Below are 23,498 nucleotides of genomic sequence, written 5' to 3'. Positions count from 1 at the left end.
GCCCGTGCCTCTGCCACCCTCTGGCGGAGGGAAAGAGGCGGTGGAGCGGGGCGCGGGGCGGGTCGCAGCCGGGGGCCGGAGGTCAGCACGGACACATCGCCTTCACGCCGCTGTGCCCGGCAGCGCGGCCGGAGGCCTTGGGGCGAGCCGGTGCTGTCTAGGGAAAGCGGGAAGCGCCGCTGGCACTGGGACTTGCCCGGCGGCAAGCGCTGTGTGGGGGGGCCGAGTCAGTCCCACCCTGCGCGGCGGGGCGAAGCGGGGCCGCCCCTCCAGTCCCCGCCTCAGCCCCGTGCGGAGAGGCGCGGAGGGGGCGGCGGCAGCTCTGTGACTCATGCCTGCGTCGAAGTAGCTCAGCCGGCGATTCACGCTTTTAAAAAAGCAAATCCGAGTACTTCTGGAAAAAAAGGTCAGCTCGCATTAAATTCCGCCGCGCGATTGGTATTCCGACGTCGTTTCTGGCGGAGTTTATAAGCGGCGAGTCGCTCCTGGTTGGAGTCGCGCTGCTGACTGGGCTCCGGTAGCACGGCGGTCTGCTCGCCCCTCGGTAAGTCTCCGCTCATCCGCGTCCTATTTCCAAAGCTTTGAGAGCAGCTTTCAGGATCCAGAGCTTTTTTTTCTCTTAAATTTGGTTTTGATCGCTGTCGTAGCTGCACAGGGACAACGGATATTTCGAGATAGCCAGCGCCTTAGACATCGCGTTAACCTGTTACTTCGCTTCTAGGCATTGTCTGAAGAATCGCTTCTCCTTTATGGTCGTTCTCTTTTTCATTTAAAAAAAATAAAATTAAATTTAAAAAAAAAAAAATAGAGGAAAACGAAATACTCGTTTACCATTGAAATAATCGATGCGTTGCGTTTACACCGGGACGTAAATTTTCCCGACAATGGCAACGAACCGTTAGCTACAGACGTGAAACCAGCAGCTAACAAAGAAAGCGCTCGTTCGTTACCGCGACCTTCATTTTCTTTACAAGGGGAATAAAATAAATCGCAGGTAGCTACAGAGACAAAAGGATGAGCGGGCACTGACTCGGCCATTCTTTGCCGACACCCGGGTGCCGGCGGGCGGGGGAAGGAACACATCTGGTGGGATCGGGGCCGGTGTGCTTCCCCCGGCCGCCTCGTACCATCAGCTCCGGCAGCTTGCATGGCAACGCGGGCCGTGATGGAGCGTGCCTTGCCCCTGATTTGCTGAAACATGTGTGTGCAAACACATACGTGCATGACGCGTGTCGTTGGGCTTGGGCAAAAATGCACCTTTGTTGTGGTGGGGGTTTAGCGGTAGGACGCTCAGCCCGGCGTGTGTTTCGGGGATTGGCTGATAAGGCATGGCGATGGGCTCCGGTTGGGATTGTAGGTCATCATCGGGGCAGGTCATTTCGAAGCCCGCTCCGCACACTGGCTTCCATTTGACTCGAGCCATCTCATCGCCCTGCTCAGCGATATAATTGCGATAGACTTCACGGTCTGCTAACCCCGTCATTCCGGCGCAGAGGTAGCGCCTCGGCATCCAGAGAGGGGACGCGGCTGCTCTTCAGCCTCTCGAGGCATCTTCCCGGCGTGACGCTCAGCGCGTTGGCCCCGGAGCAGCCGCCTCCGCGCCCGGCAGCCCCACTCGGCCCGGGTGCCCGACCTGTCCTGGGACCCGCTCTGCTCACCGGGGGCCACCGCTTCCCACCCTCCGGCATCCACGCCCCCTCGCGCTGTCCTCCAGAAGAGCGGGCTACTAAACGCGCCTTCTATCCCTTCCTTCCAGTAGATTCCTCGCTGCCCACTCGCCCTCAGAGGAATATTGAAGGAAATCCGAACTCCGGACTGGGGCTCTTCTGAAGGGATGGCTTCCTCCGCTCCCTCGTCCTCCAACGACGCTCCGGACCCCGCCCCAACCAATTTACGACCCACAAGTATGTTTTATTATTTTCCTCGTTTAAAGCGTTTCGGAGGCTCTCTCCGCTCAGGCTCGGGAAGCCCCGTTTCCAAACGAAACGATCGATCAGAGCTGCCTGTTCCGCGCCGCCAGACAAGGTGCGCAAAGTGCTCACACAAAGGAACCGCCTCCCGGAGGCAGCGGGGTCCGTGCGGCGGGGAGAGCCCCCCACAGCCCTTCCCTGACCGCCTTGCGGCCATGGCTGACGAATGTGGGCGCTGAGCTGAACAGCGGGCAGCCGAAAAATGGGGATGTAGTCGGGGCGGGGAGAAAATGAATCTGTGAAGGGGCGAAGTTACAGCGGTGGCTCAAAGCGGGTTCTTCCCCACCCCCCCGCACGTTTTATAAATGCTAATGCTAGCGCTTTCTTTCAACCCGCGCTGAAGCCTATAATCAAGCGAAATTGGGATGCTAATTGCAGCTTTTCAAAGCCATGTATTCCTAATTGCTCTGAATTCGCCTTGAGTTATTGAGGTACGAGTGGGAAGCGGAGGCTGCTGCAGGTGGATATGGGATCAGCTGACGGCCCTGTCGGCTGCCAAAACACTGAAACGAACGTCTCGGTGCTATAAAGCGCCGGAGACAAAGAGAGGGAGGCAGGAAGAAACGAAAGGTTGAGAAGCACAGCGGAGAGTGAACCGCTTTTACCCTGGAAGGGCTGTAGGGGCAATGAGCCATGGCTGTCATTGTCCCGCGGTCGGGGGGAGGGGGCGAGCGCTGAGGCTGCCTCCACCGGGGTGAAGGGCTGCACGGAGAGGCAGCGCAAGAATCGCGCCGTCCTGCCTGGCCCCGCTGGGAGGGTTCCTCTGCCGAGCCCGGCAGCGCTCACCGCTGCTCACCGCGCTCTGAGCCCGGTCCCGGCCCGCTCTCTTCCCTCCCGCTGGGGTCCGCCATGTCTGCAGCCTTCCCACCGCCCGTGGAGGAGATGCGGGATCGGATGTGGAGCAGCGGGTCCGCATCCCTCTGCCTCGCCCCAGCGACAGTCTCACGGCTCCGCCGCCGGCGTGGAGGGGGCGGTCTCCGCGGCTCGGCTGCGTATATGCCGAAGCAGGGGCTCCTTCCACCTCTGCCCAGATCTGTGACGGGAGACCCGCCGCCCTCCTCTCCCTGTCTCTGCTCGTTTCGCATTGCCGGGACGAATTCGTTCCCGTCGGGGCGGCCGCGGTGCACTACGCAGGACCCGGCGTCGCCTCTTGGCGGCGTTTCCTGGGGCCGCTTGGGGCCGTGCAGCTGATGAGTTCGGCCCTGACGAACAGCCGCGGGCAACGGGCGTCGGGCAGGGCAGGGACGGAGCGTCCCTGGTGCGGCTGCCTGCGGCCCGACAGCTCGGCCCCGGCCCAGCCAGCCAAGTCCCTTCATCGAGTCGAATACTATTATTCACCCAATTAATTCCTGAACTCGTCTGTGACCCCATTTCACGCCACTTTATTTTAAGCTGCCACTTCCCTGGAGCCCCGCCAGTGCATTATGGGATGCTCCGGCCCCAGGTGCCGTTTTCTCTCCTCCCGACGCTGTCGCCGCGGGGACGAGGAGATCTGGCTGCCCGTCGAAACGGGGACGTCGGGGAGGGAACGAGATGGGGAAAAGCAGAGCCCGGCCGGGGTCCCACTGGGGTCCCTCCGCGCCAAAGAACATCTCTGTTCTCTCTTGCAGCCTACGACTCGTGGTGCGGCGTGGCGCACGGATGCACCAGGAAGATCGGCCTGAAGATATGCGGTAAGTCCGCCCGCGGGACGCCCCACCCCGAGCTCCGGCACTCCTCCGATCGCGCTCCGCCGGGGCACGAACCCCTCCGCCCCAGCACCGGGCGCACAGGCCTCGGGCTCCCCCTTGCGGTCTCACGGCAGCTCCGCACCGCGCCCCGGGTCTGCTCCCAGGTGCCCAGGCACGGCTGGGACGGCCGCTGACCCTCCGCCCCTCCTGCGGCCGCCGGGGAGCGGGAAGCGGGGCTCAGAGGGAGCTGGCGGGGCTTGGCCGCCTCTCCGTCTGAAACTGTTCAGCCTTATCGGAGTAGAAAATACGGATCTCCTGGGGAAGAAAGATTAACGAGAGCCTTATTAAAAGGCAATCCGTCAGCGTGCTGCACTGGTAAGATAGCGCTGGCAGCCAGTCAGCGCGCAGGCACATGGAACGCAGAAAGGGAAACAAATGCACAATCAGATCGCGATGTTAGAGCAGGAGATTCATTTGCAGATAACGAGCTGTCGTCCTGCTCCGGATTTCTCAGCGGCGCTTTCGCTTTTGGAGACAAACAGGCTGATCTTCATTTCTGATGGCAAGAATCGTTCTGCTGAGACCGTGCCCTGTGCATATGGACAGGATTTCCCATTCCCCTGCTGCCTGTGTTGGTTGGCGGGGTAGAGAAATGGGCTTTTTGTGCAAGCAGTGACGTACTTGAGCCCCTTACCCTTCCCTCCTGAGCCGAAGCTCACTCTCTACATGTTTTATTACGCGGAAGTTCTGACCGAAAAAGGACGAGGGTTCAAGTGCCTGACCCGGGACATATTAGCGATCACATCGGCACCCGCAGGCACATTACCGACAGCCGCTTGGCTCTATAAATAGCCCCGGGCCGGGTGTAATGGAGCGTTCCCCTTCGCTGCTGCGGCGATGGGCTTCTCATCATCGTTTTAATTTAGCCTGGCGAGCAGCACTGATGCAGTAACGCCCCGCTGGGCCCGCTGCGCGCCGCCGGAGCGGGGTTATGGGGGGACAGCATAGCTCCCTCTGTGTGGGTGCAGGTTCAGATATACTGGAAATGACATGCCCCTGCACTGCTTGGGGTAGGAGAGCGGCAGGAACGCGTAGCGTTGGATTTGCGAAGGGAAATCAAAGCCAACATGGATGCTGTGGGGTTTTGTTTTTGTTTTTGTTTTTGTTTTTCCCTTCTCTTTGTTTCACTTTTCCGGCTTTTTTTCCTTCTGCTTGGCGCGACAAATATCCCATGCCCATGGTGGTTCGGAATAACGGGGTTCGATCGCAACGCCTCTTTGTGCTCGACTGAAGCCCTCAGCCTGGGATGTCCAGCTCCGCGGAGCGGACGGGAATGTTACCTTCGAGAAGCACATGGAGCACAGCGCTGAGGCTGCCAACCTCTGATCACACGTGCTAAACAAGGCAACGTCAGAATGTTACAGCCACTGTCTCCTCGTCCGTGCCTTTTGCAAGACGCTGTTCCGACACTAAACGCTGTGCCGTCACCGAGCTGTGGCAAAGCAGCGCCCGGGGTTCGTTCCCCTGTATGTCACGCAGAAATCGATTCGCTTTGAATGCGAACTGGAAATAAGGGCTCAGCTCACAGGAAGCGCATGTTCTGAACAAAGGGTGGTTCGTGTATTAGTGCCTGACATTCACGGTAATTACACACCAGAGGTTTATGTGCCGTTTCCCCTTTTAACAACGGACCGGTGTCAGGATGAGCCCCTTGTCTGCCTGAGAGCCACCGCCTGAAGACAGCCACTGTAAAACAAGCAAATAAAGAAACGACATTTAAAGAGGTTTCAGAGACTGTCACGGCGTGTGAAGTGCAAACAGCTTTCCTTCTGAGTCCAGAGCTGCGTGCTCTGCTCCTGCAATTAGCATCGCTGCCGGGACCGACTCTGCAACCATTCGCTTGGGATCGGTGGAAACACCGTCCGGGCGCTTCGGCAGCTGCTCGGTGCCGGCTGATGACCGCGAGCAGCGCACGTCGGAGCTCTGCTCGTGCCCCAAGCATGCGGGATTCACGCTGCCTGTGGAGAGCCGGGGCGCGGAGCCGTGGCCACAGCGCGAGTGGGGACCCGCGAGGCCGTCCCTGCCTCAGAGGGCTCCCACGCCGCCTCCTGCCGAGCTGCGGCGTGGGGTCACGCAGAACCGCTGTCACTCCGGGCCCGAGAGGCTCTCTCGCATCCCGCCCTCTACTTGCATAAGTTCGACCTCTTCACGCACTTCCACGGAAACGCCTGTCGGAGGGTCACGATGCACCCCTGCTGGGAAGCGCCGCTCTCCCCGTCCCTACAGGAAATTTGGCCCTGGCAGCAGGTCGTGCTCTGCTTCTCTCTGGATCTCTGTGTGGTTTTCTTTCCACTCAGGACACAGACCCTGCGGCCCGGGCAGCACCAACAGGGTGAACATCCTCGGCCAGAGCCTTCAGCAACGCCTCGAGCCCAGCCCAGCGGCACCAGCCTCGCACGGAGCCAGGAAGAAGGACGGGGTGGGAAAGAATAGCGAAGCGAGGCCACGGCTCTGGGGAAAGATGGGTGCTCCGGAATTCAGGCTGAATTGCACCCGCTTCGGTGTTAACCGTCCGCCTAATGAGCGGGAGCCCCTGACTCGCTGCAAGGACCATTAGTGGCGGTATCAACGCAACTATGTCGGTCCCAAGCTGTGACCCGGGGAGCCCGGGGCACGCGGCCGGCAGCGGAGAGCGCCGGGGACCGTGGAGGGTCGGGGTTCCAGCGATGGCTTTTCTCGCCCCAAGATGCTGCTTTCTGCCGATCAGCCCCGAGCACCGAGGGACTCGTGCTCAGCTGTTAGTCATTCAAAACAAAACCGCAGAGCGCCCCGAGCGCCGCGGTTCAGCCTGGGCTCTGCTGCCGCCTGTCCCAGGCACCCCGCATCGCCGGGAAGTCGAAATCCACAGCCTTGGTTGGCAACGGAAAGGGCAGGGCCACGGCTGTTTTATCAGGTGGCATCTAATTCAGTGGGACAAAGCCTGAAAAGCGGCTGTTGGCCGTGCCCTGGTGTCGCAGGGAGCCGAGTGCCTAAGCGTGGGTGGGAGTGGAGCCCCTAGGGAGGACGAGGGCAGTGGCAGAGCCTTTGGGACTCATTCTGCTGCGGGCACCTTTCCCTTTGTGAGTGGGGAGGTGGGCTAGGTGGGTGCTGCCCGTGGGGCACCTAGGAGAACGCTGCAGAACGTCTGCCCGCTCCTGTGCCTTTTGTGCGTGTGAGCACCACGAGGAGAAGCAAAGTGGCCCTGATTTGCATCATACATCATTGCCCCTGTCTGTTAGGTCCATAAACTTTGCCTGCAGGCTGAAATAGCATTGACTCATCCTGAACTCTCTTCCAGTGGCTGGTTACTGAAGTGGAATCTGTCTGATCGACTTAATAAGAATGTACCACTGCACTAAGTGACAAAAATTTGTTTTTTGCATGGCTGGGTTTTTGCAGTTGATGGCATTTTGAGCTCTCCTCCTGGAGGCAAATAAGCCCCATAAATACTCTTATTCCTGACCTCATTAGTCAGACCCAGAGCAAACACCGCTTTGAACTGCTATCTAGAGAACTGCAGTAGGTATTTTGAAACATGTTGGGAAGCGAGAAAACCCTGACCTGTGCACCTTGCAATAACGATGTAGGGTTCCTGCAGAGGACCAACAGCCTTGAAGACAAAGGCCGGATCGTGGGCTCCTTGAAGGAGCGGCAGTCCTCCAAGAACCTGCTGGCGTGCGAGAACAGCGAGCGGGAAGCCCGGTTCCGCCGCACCGAGACGGACTTCTCCAACCTTTATGCCCGAGGTAAGTGCTCCTGCAGCTCCAGGCTTCCTCGTCAGCTTCAGCCCGGGCTGCTGCTCACTGGGAGACTTTGGGGGAAGCCGTGTTTGTGTGTTCGCTGAGAGACGCGTTGGAGGTGCTTTAAGTTTTTTTGAAATGCAATTTGCTGTACTTTGTGCTGATCGTCTTCAGCTCGGCTCCAGCTGTTCCTCCGGGGTCACTCCAGAGCCAGCTCCCAGGAGGAGAGCAATTTCGTATTTAATTAATTTCCTCTTCTGTAGATCAGCAATAAACGGCCTGTGGCTGCTCGTATGGGACCGGAGATGGGGAGGGTTGGGAAGAGGTTGTTGTTGTTGGAATTTGGATGCTTTTGGCTTCTGGGAGGCGAGCACCCGGAAGCGGTGCACTGCTACTCGTTCCCGTGGACCCCTCCCGAGCGGGTGATTGGCCCCAGCAGCCCCAGGTAGCCATAAGTCTCTGCTGTGCCTCCCTCCCCTCAGGCAGCGCTGAGCTGGGGCCGCGGCTCCTAGGAGCCGGGAGGGCTGCGGCCGGCCGGGGGCTCTTCACCTCCGTCTCTCGTTCCCTAAGCGGGAGCTGACGGCTGCTTTGCCCGCAGATTTGCTGCCCGCTAAGAATGGCGAGGAGCAGACGATGCAGTTCCTGCTGGAGGTCGTGGACATACTCCTCAACTACGTGAGGAAGACGTTTGACAGATCCACCAAAGTGCTGGACTTCCACCACCCGCACCAGCTGCTGGAGGGCATGGAGGGCTTCAACCTGGAGCTATCGGACAACCCTGAGTCCCTGGAGCAGATTCTGGTGGACTGCCGGGATACGCTCAAGTACGGGGTGCGGACAGGTGGGTTCCTGCACTGTACCGGGTCGGGTCCCGCACACGGCCGGGTGCTCTGAGGCTGCTCTCTGTCCCGAGGGACCCTCTAATTGGCCCGCTCCAATCCGGGCAACGGAACTGGTCCTCCCGGGCCCGTGCTGTCCCGCTGTTCCCTGTGCAGGGCCCGGCGCTGTTAGCTGAGCCCAGAAAAACATTTTAAAATGTAATCTCCTTCACTTGATGAAATGCGAGCTGTCTGTACCTCTGGGGAGCAATATCGTTAGGTAAATGAGAGCATAAATGACACTGAATTCGCAGTTTTTCATCTTTATGTTCGTCAGACATTTAATGCAAGAGAATGAAATTCCAGGAATATGGGAACCCCGCGGAGTTCTGCCCGTTCCCGGGAGCCGCCTATCTAGGACTTCATGCGGTGCCTGTGTGCTGGCACTGCACTGAGCACGGAGCCCCGCTGCCGTCAGCTCTCCGCTGGCACGGCGGTGCCGTTCCCCTCCCCGAGCCGCGGCCCGGGCACGGCTCCCTTGGAGGGCGGCGGGGAGGTGGTGGGGTGGCTCCTGGCACAGAGCCCCGAGTAGCGCGTCGTGGCGACAGAGAGCAGTGCCGGTGAGAGCTGAGGGGGCTCTCGTAATAGAAACGTCCATTAACGTGGTGGTAACGCTCTTAGATTTACGCAGCTGTTTAGGAAGCGCCGTCGGCTGTGTCGTGAGCGCTGCGATTTGTGGCAGATAGGATAAACTCGGGGCTGCGGAGATGACGGAGTCGCTCTAAGCTGCTCTCGTTCCCTTGCAGGTCACCCGCGCTTCTTCAATCAGCTATCCACGGGGTTGGACATGATCGGTTTGGCAGGGGAGTGGCTGACATCCACCGCTAACACCAACATGTAAGCTGCCGCGCTAGGGCTGTGCTTAGCGGGCTGTCTGCTGCCGCGATAGGCGTGTATCGCGACAGACGTGCACTTCAGTGCTAATTACCTTATCTCCATTAGAAGTGTCTCCCCTGACTGTAACACAGAGCAAACAATTATATAAACTATAACTGTTTCACAGTCCTGATAAACCAAAATATCCCAGTGTGCACTGTAAGCAAAATGTGCCAATTCTAATAAAAAAAAAAATCTGATCCTAACTGAACAACATGAAATAATTCTTATCTCTTGGATCAGTCTTACTGATCTTTTCCAGATATTTTTTTAAATCATTTGTTTCTAGACTGAGTATTCTGACCGAGTACTTGTCTCTAGGCTGAGTAATTCTGCATTAGTACCCATGAAACACAAACTATGTAAAACAAATACTTGTTCTCCTGTTGGCTTCAGAGGTATCAGAGCTGGGCCACCACCTGTCCCTGTGCTGCTTCTGGGTGGCCTTGAAGGGGTTAAAACATATAATTGAAATCTGCTGTGGTGATGGTGAAGGAATTGCCCAGACTAAGGTTTATTAAAGCACTAAAAATTAAGTGACATCTGAAATCTGCCAGTGTGAAAACCACCTGATTTTTCTTTACATCGAAATTATTGAAAGCTTAATTAATGAAATTAATGAAAATTAATCAATTTAACAAATTAATGAAAGTGCAAGGTATTGTGCTGAAATTTTGCAGTAATGAGTGTAACCCACAAAGAAAACTTACTGACAGTCTTTGTGCATTTATGTCTATCTACTTCAGAATGTGCCTTCCCCTTTAGCCCTTTGTTGGAGCTCTTTGTTGGGTGTGTTTTAGCTGTAAAGCTGCCTCTAGAAGTGGGTACCTTGCTGCTTATTGGCAGAACACAAGAAACGCAGCTGCAGATCTGAACATGAGCTTTTTCCCCTGGTCCATCCACAAGCAGGTGCTCCATTAAGTGCAGCTGGTTATTAGCAGCTCTATCACAAGCTGTGCCTGTTCTGTAGCATTAGCACTAAGGAGAACAGGATCAGGTGCTCCAGCCAAAGCCAGCCTGCCCTTTACAATTATAATCTTTTTGACTACTGTTGCTGCGCTATATGTAATATATTATAAAGGGCTCAGATGTAAAAGCTTTTTGGGAAAACAAAACAAATAGCAGCAGTGTACATTTAAATAGTAAAGCAAGTATTGCAAGGAGCTTTTTTTTCCTCAGTGCCGTAAGTAACAACTAAAATGTTTCTGATTGCATTTCTGGAAGAAATTGTTGCTTAAATATTGCTCCTCTGCATCAAAAACAAGTTTTGCAGCACCATTTTGCAGGCCTTGCTCCCTTCAACTGACTGAGTTATTCTGACTTAGCTCTCCTTTTGTAATAAATGAAATTGCACAAATATGATAAGGGAAATCAGAATTCAGCTCTGTGACAGACTGTGATAACCTTAGAGGTTTTGCCTCTCTTATTTTGGTTTTAAGAGTATGTTGTTGAATAGCTAACTTTGTAAAGCTAAACTCTGATCCATTTACACTTTAAACAACATATCCTGCAAATAATTTTCTGTGAACGTTGACATCTATTTATTTGCATGAGGTTTACCAAATAGAAAATGGTATATTGCTCTTTTTTTTTTCAGCCAACCAAGGTCAACATGATGTGCCTTAACAGTAACGCAGTAATTGCAATTATGGTTGAAGCAAGGTGTTTGTAAAATACAAGTTCAGAGCACTGACAAGGTTATTAACAGTGCCTGGAGTGGCTCTTTGAGCTCTGGGGAGCATACCTCTTGTTTTGAGCAGCATTCCAGCACAGAAAAGCAGGTTCTGACCTTTATCTAGGAGCAGCTTTCACCTTCCAGTTACATAACCACGTAATGCAACAGTAATGCTGGGTTGCAGTAAGAAATGCCTTCCATTTGCTGTTTTTCTTTTCCACCTCCAAACAGTATATAAAATACTAGCGCGCAGTTAGAGAAATACCTTTTTCTTTTTCTTTTTTTCCTTAAGGGAATGTTGAGTAACAGAAACATCTGCATTCACTTAAAAAAAAATATTATATTGTCATTAGGAAATGTTCCTTAAATGTCACTGTGAAGGCAATCACTTAAACTGAATGTAATAAGCTCCTCCCAATGTGCTAGTTGCAGCTCAGCCACCAAGCATAGGACTTCACTGGGATCCTCAGGAGTTCCCATTATTCAGCCAGCTCTGAGGATCTGTCATGTGGGGGCTGGAGGGTAATAGTATGATCTGGAAGTTCCCTTTATGCATACCCTGGTAGCTAGGATGAGAGAATTATATTGATAGTATTATGCATCAATGCTTATGAAAATGTAACATATAAAAATGCTATCTAATGTTTTGTATTTGTCCTGATAAAAATGCACCTACCTTTAGGTGAGCGAATAATTAAGTCAGCACTGGCCACTCCTAACATAAACCCATTCATTTCTTTTGTTGGTGAAGACCTGAGGCTAGTGACTATTAATTCATAGACATATCTGTAATTGTGTAACAGAACTGAAACCATTATGTTCAGCCAGGAGATTGGTTCTGAAATACAGTTTCTGAGTTTTACAGAAATTTTCAGAATCACTCAAGTTTAAAACAGACAACGCTTTGGACTGACCACAAGCAAGATGTGACTTTTGAAATCGTAGCCATCCTCTACCATAACTATACTGCCCTTATTACTTATAACCATCCACTGTGGTTTTTTAATTTCTTTGTCAGACTTTAGGGACTCAGAAAATAATTACACAGTAAAATCAATAGACACTGTTTTACTTGCGTTTTTGGTACATTTCCAATTTCCCATGTGATGTCTTAGTGTTTTATAAACAAAGATCTTGCTTAATATTGTGCACTTCTTGTACAAATGCTGAAGTCTTCCATCATGGGATGAATGTGCCAGGTTTCCAGGTAAAATCTGAAATGCATTTAAACTGATGGAGAAAATCATGTTGACTTCAGTTTGTCTCATATATAGACTGCACTGTATGCCTCTGAGCTCCTGTTGGCTCCAGCTGGGCATTTTGCCTAAATAAAGGTTGGAATGTGTCTCAGATTTGCAATGTTTGAAAAAACACAGAACAAAATGAACTGTGGTGTTTTTTTTATACTGAGGAGGTTATAGACATCAACTGGTTTGTTAACATTGTGTCCCTGTAATCACTGTTAACACCCAAATTCCAGATTGGTATTCAGCTGTCTGTATCTGACAGTTCTGATCATGATAAAATCAAATGAAATCACATTTTGCCTCTCAAAATAGCAGTGACAGCTGTCAGCAAAGATATGAACTTTAATATTTTAAACTAAACAGTTCAGACATAAGTGAAATACAAGCTTTCAGGAATAGCTTGTGCCCCTGGGGTCTGCCATAATAATTCTCGGTATCATTTTAGTATTAAAAAAACAACATGTAAATTGTGGTGAAATTATTAACACTGAAAACAGAAATGATCATGTAGATCCAAAGTGTCAGGGTGTCACCTTCCTAAAGATTCTGTTAAAAATCACAGTGGGAATGCTTAGTTTCTTTCTGCTCCTGCATTCTTTCCTTCCCTCCCCCAATTATTTACATATATATATTTCTTTAAACCTTTTTTTTTTTTTTTTTTTTCTTGGCATGCCCAACACTCAGTTTATTTACAGCAGTAGCAATTTATCCGTGTAGCTTCCTTCTCAGAAATGGTTGTATGGCTGCCACTTTCTATCTGCAGATCTGTCGGTGACATCATGGCACACCAGGCTATGCACTGCTTTTTGCCTTCATTAAATGGATACAACCGCTGACTGCTGTCTTGTATTTGTAATTGGTAATTAGAAAATCATCATTTATAATTACTCTTGACAGTTATTGATCACGTGGTATTGTAGAAATAAGTTGTCCTTGGAGATCATCAACAGAATAAATCCACATAATTAATTGTATTTAGACTTCAGAGACCTAGCTCAATAGTTCTAATTATGGCTGTGGTTAGCTCATTGGAGTTCACTGTTTTAATAAAGAATTGTCACTTTGGAAGACAAATGTGCGGCAACATAGCAGTCAGAAGCTCTGTGATGGTGAGTATTAGGCCTCATGTTGGTTGCAATAGAAAAGAAATTGATATTGCAGGTCTTTACTGACCAATATTTCACATATTATCTTCTGAGGATATTTGCTTGCATAAGGTTTGCAATATCAGATCCTCAAGTTAGGAAAATTTTAAGAATCTGAAGCAATTGATTATGTTTTTTGAATCTGTATTTAATTTTGTTTGTTTTGCTTTCTTTGTCCATACAGGTTTACTTATGAAATTGCCCCTGTTTTTGTCCTCATGGAACAAATAACACTTCGAAAGATGAGAGAGATTATTGGATGGTCGAATAAAGATGGTGATGGAATATTCTCACCTGGTGGGTTTTTCTCTTGTGCTTGGAGGTTTGACTAAAAGTTCAAAAATTAAAAGAACCATAAGCTCTGTCTGAACGCCCACTTCTGAATGACCAAACAGCATGTCAGAGTTGTAGAAGTAGGAATTTTCCACCTGAAGTATATGCATTGTTCAAGCATCCCACAAAAAAGAAAAAAGAGATTTTTATTTTCAAGCATGTCTATGTACCATGGCTACATAGAACACTGGCTAACGTTGTTAAAGCTTGATTACAAATTCTGGAACACAGTTAGGCATTTAAACATCCTTTGTTGTGCCTCATTTCTTGAGGTGCTGATCTCCAGAACCAGGTCCTGCTATTGAGAAAAAGAGACTGTGTAACTTTCAGAAATCCCAAAGTATGGTTCTGAAGCACAGGCCGTGGTTGTCTTCCCCTGAAGGTGGTATAAAAGCAATCAGCAGTTGTAGAATGGGGAAACAAGTGGAAGCCCCAGATCTATGTCTGGACAAGAATGGGGAAGCATGTGGAAGCCCCAGATCTATGTCTGGACAACAGGTGCCCAACAGTACTCCAGGTTTCTGTGTTTGTTGGTGAGGGGAAGACCATCCTATTTTAGAAAATGAAGGACAAATTCCACCTCCTCTTGGAACAGCCTGCGTAAAGACCAGGAAAGCACTCTTGCTTGATTTCTAGTCCCACCTGCGAGAAAAATTTTGCCCAGTGTTCTGGTTGATGAAGAAATACTATTGAAATGAATTCTCCTCAACTTTATAGATGAAATTCTTTTTGCTAAATCTTGACATCTGCATTGTACAACTAGGCCAGCTGCACTGGGATTTTTGTAGATTAAAAGAAAAAGATGCTTTTTTCCTCAACTCAGATTCCTCAGAAGTATCAAAGTATACTAGCTGAATCAGCCTGCAAAGTGCCTCTTTCTTTAAACTCACTATGAAGGTAGCTGGAGAAACCTACCTTTTAAGCATCTGGTTCTGTATTTACAGATGAGATGGGGTAAGTCTATACTGCATATGACTTTAGCCTCGAGAGAATTTGGTGACTTCCCATTTTTCTTACTAACAAGAAGCTGTCCTGGAAAAGCAGCATGATGGAAACTGATAGCTTTAGGAAAGTGTTGCAAAATACTGGCAATTGAAAGAGATGATAGATTAGGCTGTTGGTATAACTTTCTAGAGCGTCTCTTTTTATGCTACGTAGACAGAAGCCATGCTTTTCAGATATTTACTTTTCATAGTTCACTGCCACTTTCCCTGGTAATGTCAATGAGGCCTTGTGTGTCTTTGGTATAATATTCATTTTTTCTTATCACTATTTTTGTATTCATTTGTTTATTCATTCACAGGAGGAGCCATCTCCAACATGTACAGCATAATGGCCGCACGCTACAAATATTTCCCTGAAGTCAAAACCAAAGGCATGGCTGCAGTCCCTAAACTGGTTCTCTTTACCTCAGAACATGTGAGCTTAACACACTGCTAATTGTTTATTTATTGATGTACACTGTGAAGATGCTTTGTTATTAAATGACCCCTCCGTATACATATGCTTTCCTGCAGAGTCACTACTCAATAAAGAAAGCTGGAGCTGCACTTGGGTTTGGAACAGACAATGTAATTTTGATAAAGTGCAATGAAAGGTAGGATGGATGCTAATGTTTTAATATATTAAATGTGTTCATCTGTTAAATTTGTTTTAGTATACTTAGGGGTTGGTTCAATACAGTGTGTCGAGTTGCTAATCGCCTGTTGAGAAAATGCTATTAAATTATTTCAACTGTAGCTAGTATTTCTGTATGCAATCTTCAATTTTCTTTGTCTTTGTTTCTACAACAATTACAGAGGCAAAATAATACCAGCTGATTTAGAAGCAAAAATTTTGGAAGCAAAACAAAAGGTTTGTGTTTGTTGTTGTTTGTTTGTTTTTTTTTTTTTAATAGTGTTTAACTATTTGGTTTAATAAAATGCGTTACCTTTTCCCTGGAAGGCTGAGTGTTCCATCAAACAAAACAATATAACAATATAGATCCTGTAATAGTATTTTTCAATTGTTTAAGTATTTCTGTTTTGTTTAGGGAATTATCTTGCAATGGTTTTAGTTTACTGTTTAAAGAATGTTGGCGTTGGGTGTTTTTTTGTTTATATTTGCCTTACATCTGTATTTTATGGCTTTTTAAATTAACTTCATCTTTGGAAATACATGGAAAAATGCTGAAAAGTGAAACTAAAACCACTTTAATCAAACTTTAATGTTTGGTTAAACTATAAAAAATCCTGTTGGATGATAATCCTAAAACTCCCATAACTTTCAAGTGTGAGAGTGCAGGGTCAGTACCTGTAGCCAGTAAGCTTGATTTTGAGGCATTTATTGTTATAACTTGCAATGAAAAATGTAACCATCTTATACGAAACCACCAAAGTTAGAGCTATCAAGATTACTTGTGATTTCTTGACTCCTTTACACTTGCAAACTCCATAGAGTTGCAATTCATGTTTATTTCATCTGAATCAAAATTGTGATTTTCACTTTTTGTTTTTCCTGAAAGAGGCTGAATTCTGTAAATAATGCTGTTATTTGCATTGTAGGGATATGTTCCTCTTTTTGTAAATGCAACTGCGGGAACAACAGTTTATGGAGCCTTTGATCCAATACAGGAGATTGCAGATATATGTGAAAAATACAACCTCTGGCTTCATGTAGATGTGAGTAACTGACTGACATGGTATTAGTCATGCAACTGAGGATTTTGGTTTACATGTCTTGTCCTGAATCAAAATATTTATTAGATCCTGAATAAGTTAAATATGTTAGACTTTTCAGAATGACAAATCTTCCCTTTGGTCCTATCTCTTCCAGGCTGCTTGGGGAGGTGGACTCTTAATGTCCCGAAAGCATCGTCATAAACTGAATGGAATAGAAAGGTACTGCACCCTTTGTTAGTACTCCTGTTATTTAAACACTTTAATGAGGTACATGACACTTCACAAATTCATGAAAAGATGAATTTGATGGAATAAAGAATTTAAATATTAAATTAACTAGAAGTATGACAAGCAATTCTGCAAAAGACAACAGTGAGGTATATATACATATACATCAGTGAAAACCAAGTTTCCAGCAGACTCAAAGGAAGGCAAGCCTATTGGTCAGCAAACAATGGAGAGGAGAGTGTTGTAGGCATAGTTTTTAAGGAATCATAAAGGCAAATGGTAGGTTTCAGTGTAAATTTGTGAAGATGGATATAAGGAAATAACAAGGTATGAGTGAGAGCATGACCTTCCCTCCAGCTCTTTCAGTTCAAACTTAGGAGGTGTCCCATGCCCAATCCAACACATCTTAATATGAAATTAGTATTGTAAAAACAATTTATTTTACCTACAGAAGTTTAATTGGCACACCTTCTTAACCTGCTGGTCCACACTGCCTTGAGGAGGCTCCAGAGGGAGGGTGAGCCCCACAGGTCCACAGCCACACTATTCTTTTGGCTGAGATACACTCCTATTCTGCCCAGCACAGGTGGAGGTTGGAATTGTGTCTGGAATTTTTATGGAATATGTGTCTTCAGATTGGAGTGAAGGAGTTGTCATGTTGCCCAAAACAGAGAAACTGTAGTTGTGCTTGTTCTCTGAGAGCCGGGGGTAGGAGTGGAGGAAATCTCTTTGAAATTTCTTTGAACAATGCCTAAAGAAATTCTGATAGAGGCTGTTCTGGGAATCTTCATTCACCAGAACAACCTCCACAGGCAAGTGTGGCACTGAGTTTGCCAGTGTTTAAGAAGCATATAGACAAAGCTTTTAGTTTGTTGGTTTTGTTTGTTTGTTTGTTTGTTTTTGTGTGTAGTCCTGTGTGGAGTTCAGAGTTGGACTTGATCCTTTTAGGCCCCTTCCAGCCTGGGATATTCTATGGTTCTGTGATTGCATTTGCACATGTATAGTCTGTTAATATCTTTACATGGTTTCCTTCTCTGTTACACACAGTGAATTGAGGGATACTTGGTAATTGATAACTTGGGGTGAGGAGGTCAGTGGACATATGATGTTGGTACATTTATTTTAGCATCATCATTAAACTGTCCAGATTGATATATTAAAAATATATAATGTCTTACCTTCGCAATTAAATTAGATGATCTTGTGCATTCACTTGCATGTATGCATAAGGAGTCTTAACCTTTACACACAGAATAGTAGGATTAAAAAGTTTTATAGCCTTTTAGCAGTCCATGGGCTTAGCAAGACAGCAGAGAAAAGGCCACTTTTGGCCCTAGCTGGAAAAGCAGATAAGCATTCATAGTGAGCTTTCCTTTACTTTTACATTTCCACCAACTGTTCAGCAAATAACTGTACTTTTCCAGTGCTTCAGATTTTTTTCCTTAGTTCTTTGTCCAATCACCCAGTCAGTACCTTGAACTGTACTGTTTTTGTTAGTATGGTTAGTACTGCTTCTAAAGTGGGGTTTTGGGGGGATGAAGTCGCTATTTCATCTCATCAACACATTCTGACACTGATTAACTGTTATTAATAATAACAATATGAACTAATCAGGAGTCTGATATTTGAAGTCAACACATGAAAAACTCCTTTACTGGACAGTACTTTTGGGAAAGGAGACACAGATCTGAGACAGTAAAAATCTCCATAGTGAAATCAGCTGGTTAAAAATTCTGAATGTTTCCAGCTCAAAGCAGATAATTAAAGCAACTCCGGGTTGGATTTCTCTTTTTTAGACCTATCTGGATGTGTATTTTATTTATTTATTTATTTGTTTATTTATTTTCAGAGCCAATTCAGTCACTTGGAATCCACACAAGATGATGGGAGTATTGTTGCAGTGTTCCGCCATTCTGGTCCGGGAGAAGGTCTGCTTTATATTTAGTAATTAAACAGTAAAAAAATTGTTAGTATCAATTACTACTTTTCAAAAGAATAGTGCATAATCATTTGGGCTTATACTGTGTTGCAGAAATCAGTATTCTTGTACATTTGTTTCATCTATTTTTCTTTTGCCAAAGCTGTAAACAATATAGGTCAGATCCTCAGCTGCTGGATCTTTGCATATTCTGACTGCACTACAGCTGTGCTTGTGTACTTCATCTGAGCACCTGCCTCTTTGTTCCCCTCTTATATGGAATGTACAGCTGTGATCTTAGTGACTGGTCAGTCTAAAGTGCTTAAATAAAAAGCCTTTTTAAAAAATAATCTTGCCCAGCATTTTAAAAGTTTCTGTGTAACATATAGGAGTTTTCTCCTTTTTCTATGTAGACTCTTATCCATAATTCATAAGTTTCTATTGTATTGTAGACCATCACTTTAAAAGCAGTGGTTGTGATGCACCACTTCTCCTTGCTTGCCAAGCAAAGCCCATCCAGGTTTGATCATTTTGTTTATGATCATCTAGTATTAGGTATCATGAGCTGGACAAAATATAAAGACTTTATTTTCTTTTTTATTTTCTTCATTTTCTGTAACTGTATGCAGCCCTGAGAGGATGCAACTGTAATCTACTATATAATTTAATATATCAACTATTTAAGTCTTGAAACCACAGCCTTAAGGTGTGAACTGAACAAAGTTAGTGCTGGAAATTAAGAATCCAAATGCACTTGAGGAAGTTCTAAGGAAAACACATGAGGTTACAAAATGTTGTCTGTGTCTCAGGTTTACAAAACAAGGTCCGTATTTCATCATTTGTCTGTTTAGAGAACAATTCTGTATTTATTTGATATACATCTTTATGTATCATAAATACATACAGATTGACATGCACATATGCAATATGATTCATGTATATACATATTTTTCATTACAGGGTATACTTCAAGGCTGCAATCAAATGTGTGCAGGATATCTTTTCCAGCAGGACAAACAGTATGATGTATCCTATGACACGGGAGATAAGGCAATACAGTGTGGTCGGCATGTAGACATTTTCAAATTCTGGTTGATGTGGAAGGCAAAGGTAAATCATAAAAGTCCAGTTTAAAGTTCATAAGTTATTTTTTTAATTTTTACATGTAATGCAGTGGAAGGCTTTTTAATACTTGTGTAAGCACAACCTCTAAACACACAGGTACATGGTGAGGAAAGAACCATTCAGCTAGTAGAACAACATTACCCATCAATTCATTTGGCTGAAAATGAGAAGTTTTACATCACTAGATCAAAGTTGTTCAGGAATAGTCCTGCAGCATAGCAATGAATAGCAGTGTGCTTCTATTGTTTTTAATTTTTCATTCATATGTAGAAGTGTACTTTCAAAAAGTTTTGCTCTTCCTATTTTACTTATTATCAGAACTCGTCTTTTTAAAGGGATTATGATCTTTCAGAAGATCAGATGCTACAAAGACCAGTAGGTAGGCAAATGACTTTAAGCAGATAGGTTTCTATTTGCTGGCTTTTTAAGATTCGAAGTTCTTGCAAATTGCTTAAATGAAATAGATTACTTCCCAAATCTCAGCCTTTCAGCTGAATTTCTCTTCCATGTCTGCAGTCATTCAGCAAGAACTGGGGAAACAAGACCTAACATTCGGATTTTTAGAAACTGAAGAAAGTAGAACTAAACTTACTATATTAAGAATATCAAAAGCCTTTCCTGTTATCATAATAGATTCTCTTAGAAACAGAACAGAACCCAATGGCGATTACAGATTATTTGGTGCATTTAGCTGCTTCTGATAATACTGATTGGCTTTACTCCTAAATTGCTGGAAATAATTTTGCTAAATATTGTATTTCTGAAGCCATTCTAGAGTGAAATCTCTCTGAAAAGGTCATTACATCTGAGGAGGAAAAAGTACTCTGTAATTAATACTTTCTTTTTGAAATAGGGTACAGTGGGATTTGAAAATCAGATCAACAAATGCCTGGAACTGGCAGAATATCTCTATACTAAAATAAAAAACAGAGAAGAATTTGAGATGGTTTTTGAAGGAGAGGTAAGTTTTCTTTCATTTAAACCATGAGTCAGATTTACATGGAATGTAAAGCACGAAGGCTGCCTGCTGAGATTCCACGTACTTAACTGCAGATCTGCTGGTCTTGCTATATCTTGTGTTACTAGTGCCATTGTATAAAGTCTTTTGATAGAATAACATAAATACACTGTCTGTTCATTGACTATGAAAAGGAAAATGAGGAAAATGGAGTTTTCCTGTGTAGGGAAGCCTGTGTAGGGAGCCTGGAAAGCAGTTCACTGTAACACTGCATGAAGATAGAAGGCATTTTCCAGAAGACACTGGCATCCTAAAGCGGGGCAACATATAAGGAATCGAACACTGCAGATGCAAAAACAGTTCTGCTTTTTTTGTTGTTTTTTTTTTTTTTTTTTGGGGGGGGGGGGGGGGAAGGGGAAAGGGGGAGGGTCCAGACATGTTTGACTTGTATTACTTTATTGATGTATGTGTTTGGTTCTTTTTGCAGCCGGAGCACACAAATGTATGTTTTTGGTATATTCCACCAAGTCTCAGAGGCATGCCAGACTGTGATGAGAGACGAGAAAAGCTGCACAGGGTATGAGGCTTATGTTAAATGCAAATGTACAGTCTGCTATATCAGCCCAAAGTATTCTTCTTATTAAAAATAATATGTCTCCGTGTTGACAAGTTCCGGATACTAGGACAAACATTTTCCTATTTCTTGCTATGGCTTTGATATTTGTTTACCTTCATCTCTAGCTGGGGTTAGAGTTTTCCCTATGGAACAAAATACAGAACACAATCAGGCTTCGTTTATTTGTTTCCTATTCCTCCTGTGGTCCAAAAAGTGTGTAAGAGTATTTAAAAAGTAGCTAGGGATGGAAGACATCCTCACCTCGTTTGAATAGGGCAGCATTTCAGAAAGAGGAACTGAAGGGTAACTATTTGAAAGTTCTGGGGCAGATATAGGACTTGGAAACATGCAAGTCTTTTCTCAGATTTTTGTTTTGGCTTTAGGTATTCTTGGTTAGTTATGGGTGATTTTCCACTGTTTGACTGATTACTGCATTTCAATGAAAATTAATCTGGCTTGGAAGACTTTGGGATAGTATTTTTAGAGAAATGGTAGAGGGAAATGAAGGAATTGTAAAGGCACCACCAGAGTATTTCTCTATTACTTAGGAACTGAGGAAAGTGGAAAAAAAAAAAAATTGTAGTAGCATTTTAGACAAATAGAAGTGGAATGAAGTAAATTTGGGAGACAACAGAAATATTTTATAGTTGTAAAAAATGAATTGTATTTTTTATGTGTGGGAAGAAGAATGGATAAAATTGGGAGGCTTTGTGAAGGATTTTTTTGTCTTCATCACACCCAGAAAGAAAACAGATATTCCTGGGATGACCTAGCATTAGGGAAATTGCCCAAACTGAGAGAAATTAAATAAATAAATGAGTTAGGTAAGACTGGGAATAGGAATGAAATATTTTATTTGACCGTGTTAATTGTTAAAGGCCATCATAAAGCATCTTACAAAACAGTTACTAACCAAAGCTCTGACCTTGGCTGGCAGACAGTAGAGCAGGAGAAAAGTCTGGATGGCACAACTGGACTCACCTAATACTGCATATTAAGGCTGTTGGAAAAGTATTTCTTATAAATTAAAGTGAGGAAGTGTAACAGAAGTAAATGCACAGTACTGCAAAACTGCTGGAAGGTTTCCACGGCTTATGCTAGCAGAAAATATTTTTTACAGCAAAGATCTTGTTGAAAAATTTCCACTGTCCTTACCTTGTCCCTTTAGCAAGCTGACTTTGAGAATACATATAATTCCATGAAAAGCATTTGTGGCCCTCAAAAAGTTGATTCTGGACTGAGTTTTCAAAAAACAAAACAACAACAAAAGAAATACTCCCTCGTCCCCAATGTTTCTTCACATCAAATTTATATATGTCTTTTTTATTCAAAGGCTGTAGTAAAACTGTGCACATTCAGGACTTCTCACTCAAATACTAAGAATATAAGAATAATGATAATTAATCAGCACATACCAGTTACGTACATTAGATATATTAAAATATTATGAATATACTAGAATGATGCTAGTCACTTAATTAAAAAGATTTCTTAAAAGATTAATATTATCACTGCCGATTTTACTTCAGATATCCAATCTCTGAAGCTTTCCAGCTTTATCTCTCACTGATCTTATATTTCTTTTCTAAACTGTCCATTTCATTCCTTTTGTTTTCCCTAAATGTAGACAGCTTGTGATATTCAAAGAAAAACCAAAAATTCTCAAAATCTCTTTCTCTCTCTCCCTCTCTTTCTCTCTCTGTCCCCCTCTCTGTCTTTTTGTCCCCCCCTTCCCTCCCTCAATTTTAAATTCTAAAGGTGGCACCGAAAATCAAAGCCCTGATGATGGAGTCAGGTACTACCATGGTTGGATATCAGCCTCAGGGCGATAAAGTCAACTTCTTCCGAATGGTCATCTCAAACCCAGCAGCAACTAAGTCTGACATAGACTTCCTCATTGAGGAAATAGAGAGATTGGGGCAGGAGCTGTAGTGCAATGGCTGAGTTATTCATTTCTCTAATTCACTGTTTTCCAGCACTGGCTATTTTTCAAACCCAGTTCTGCAGAACATGTTTTGAGGAAATTCTCTAAGTTCCAATCTCCTAAGACATCCTTAAACAGCGACAAAAGCTTATAGGCTATTGAAATATATGTGTACTGGTAGATCATTTTACTGAGGGAAAATGTGTTATCTTGAAGTACTGTTGACTCTTAGATTGGTCTTGTTTATTGTCAGCAGGAAATTATTAAGTGTGAAAATAGAAAATTAAGAAATCTGCACAGTATATATGTACAGTATAAATATATATCTATAATTATATATATATACATATATATATATATATATAAATATATAAAGAGATTATGAACTTAAGTCTAAGCCACAGCATGTTTTCCACTTTAAGAAAATTAACTTTTCCTTCAACACCTAATGATGTGGATAATGTGCTACAGATTTTCCTGCCAGGTAAAAATAGAC

The 23,498-nt window shown here is 45.4% G+C and overlaps 1 protein-coding gene across 3 annotated transcripts; it reads left to right on the top strand.

The window, feature by feature from the left end:
* The first annotated feature begins 283 nt into the window (after positions 1-283).
* On the top strand, positions 284-23,274 carry GAD1 (glutamate decarboxylase 1). Of its 3 annotated transcripts, none has more exons than XM_072342523.1 (17): positions 284-544; positions 1,757-1,904; positions 3,581-3,643; positions 7,267-7,425; positions 8,018-8,260; positions 9,044-9,134; positions 13,425-13,537; positions 14,877-14,992; positions 15,091-15,170; positions 15,373-15,427; positions 16,117-16,233; positions 16,388-16,452; positions 18,311-18,389; positions 19,340-19,489; positions 20,358-20,465; positions 20,950-21,039; positions 22,837-23,274. In XM_072342523.1, the coding sequence occupies exons 2-17, from the start codon at positions 1,835-1,837 to the stop codon at positions 23,008-23,010; spliced, it is 1,773 nt and encodes a 590-aa protein (XP_072198624.1). In that variant the 5' UTR covers positions 284-544; positions 1,757-1,834; the 3' UTR covers positions 23,011-23,274. The 3 variants fall into 3 exon arrangements, with proteins under 3 accessions (XP_072198624.1, XP_072198626.1, XP_072198627.1); XM_072342525.1 differs by having other exon boundaries at positions 307-544; positions 1,760-1,904; XM_072342526.1 differs by lacking the exons at positions 284-544; positions 1,757-1,904 and adding an exon at positions 2,519-2,540.
* The last annotated feature ends 224 nt before the right edge of the window (positions 23,275-23,498 follow it).

Source organism: Excalfactoria chinensis, chromosome 7 (assembly GCF_039878825.1).
Source record: "Excalfactoria chinensis isolate bCotChi1 chromosome 7, bCotChi1.hap2, whole genome shotgun sequence".
Classification (NCBI taxonomy): domain Eukaryota; kingdom Metazoa; phylum Chordata; class Aves; order Galliformes; family Phasianidae; genus Excalfactoria; species Excalfactoria chinensis.
Note: the sequence above shows the minus strand (reverse complement) of the source record. Positions and strands in the feature narration are given on the sequence as shown.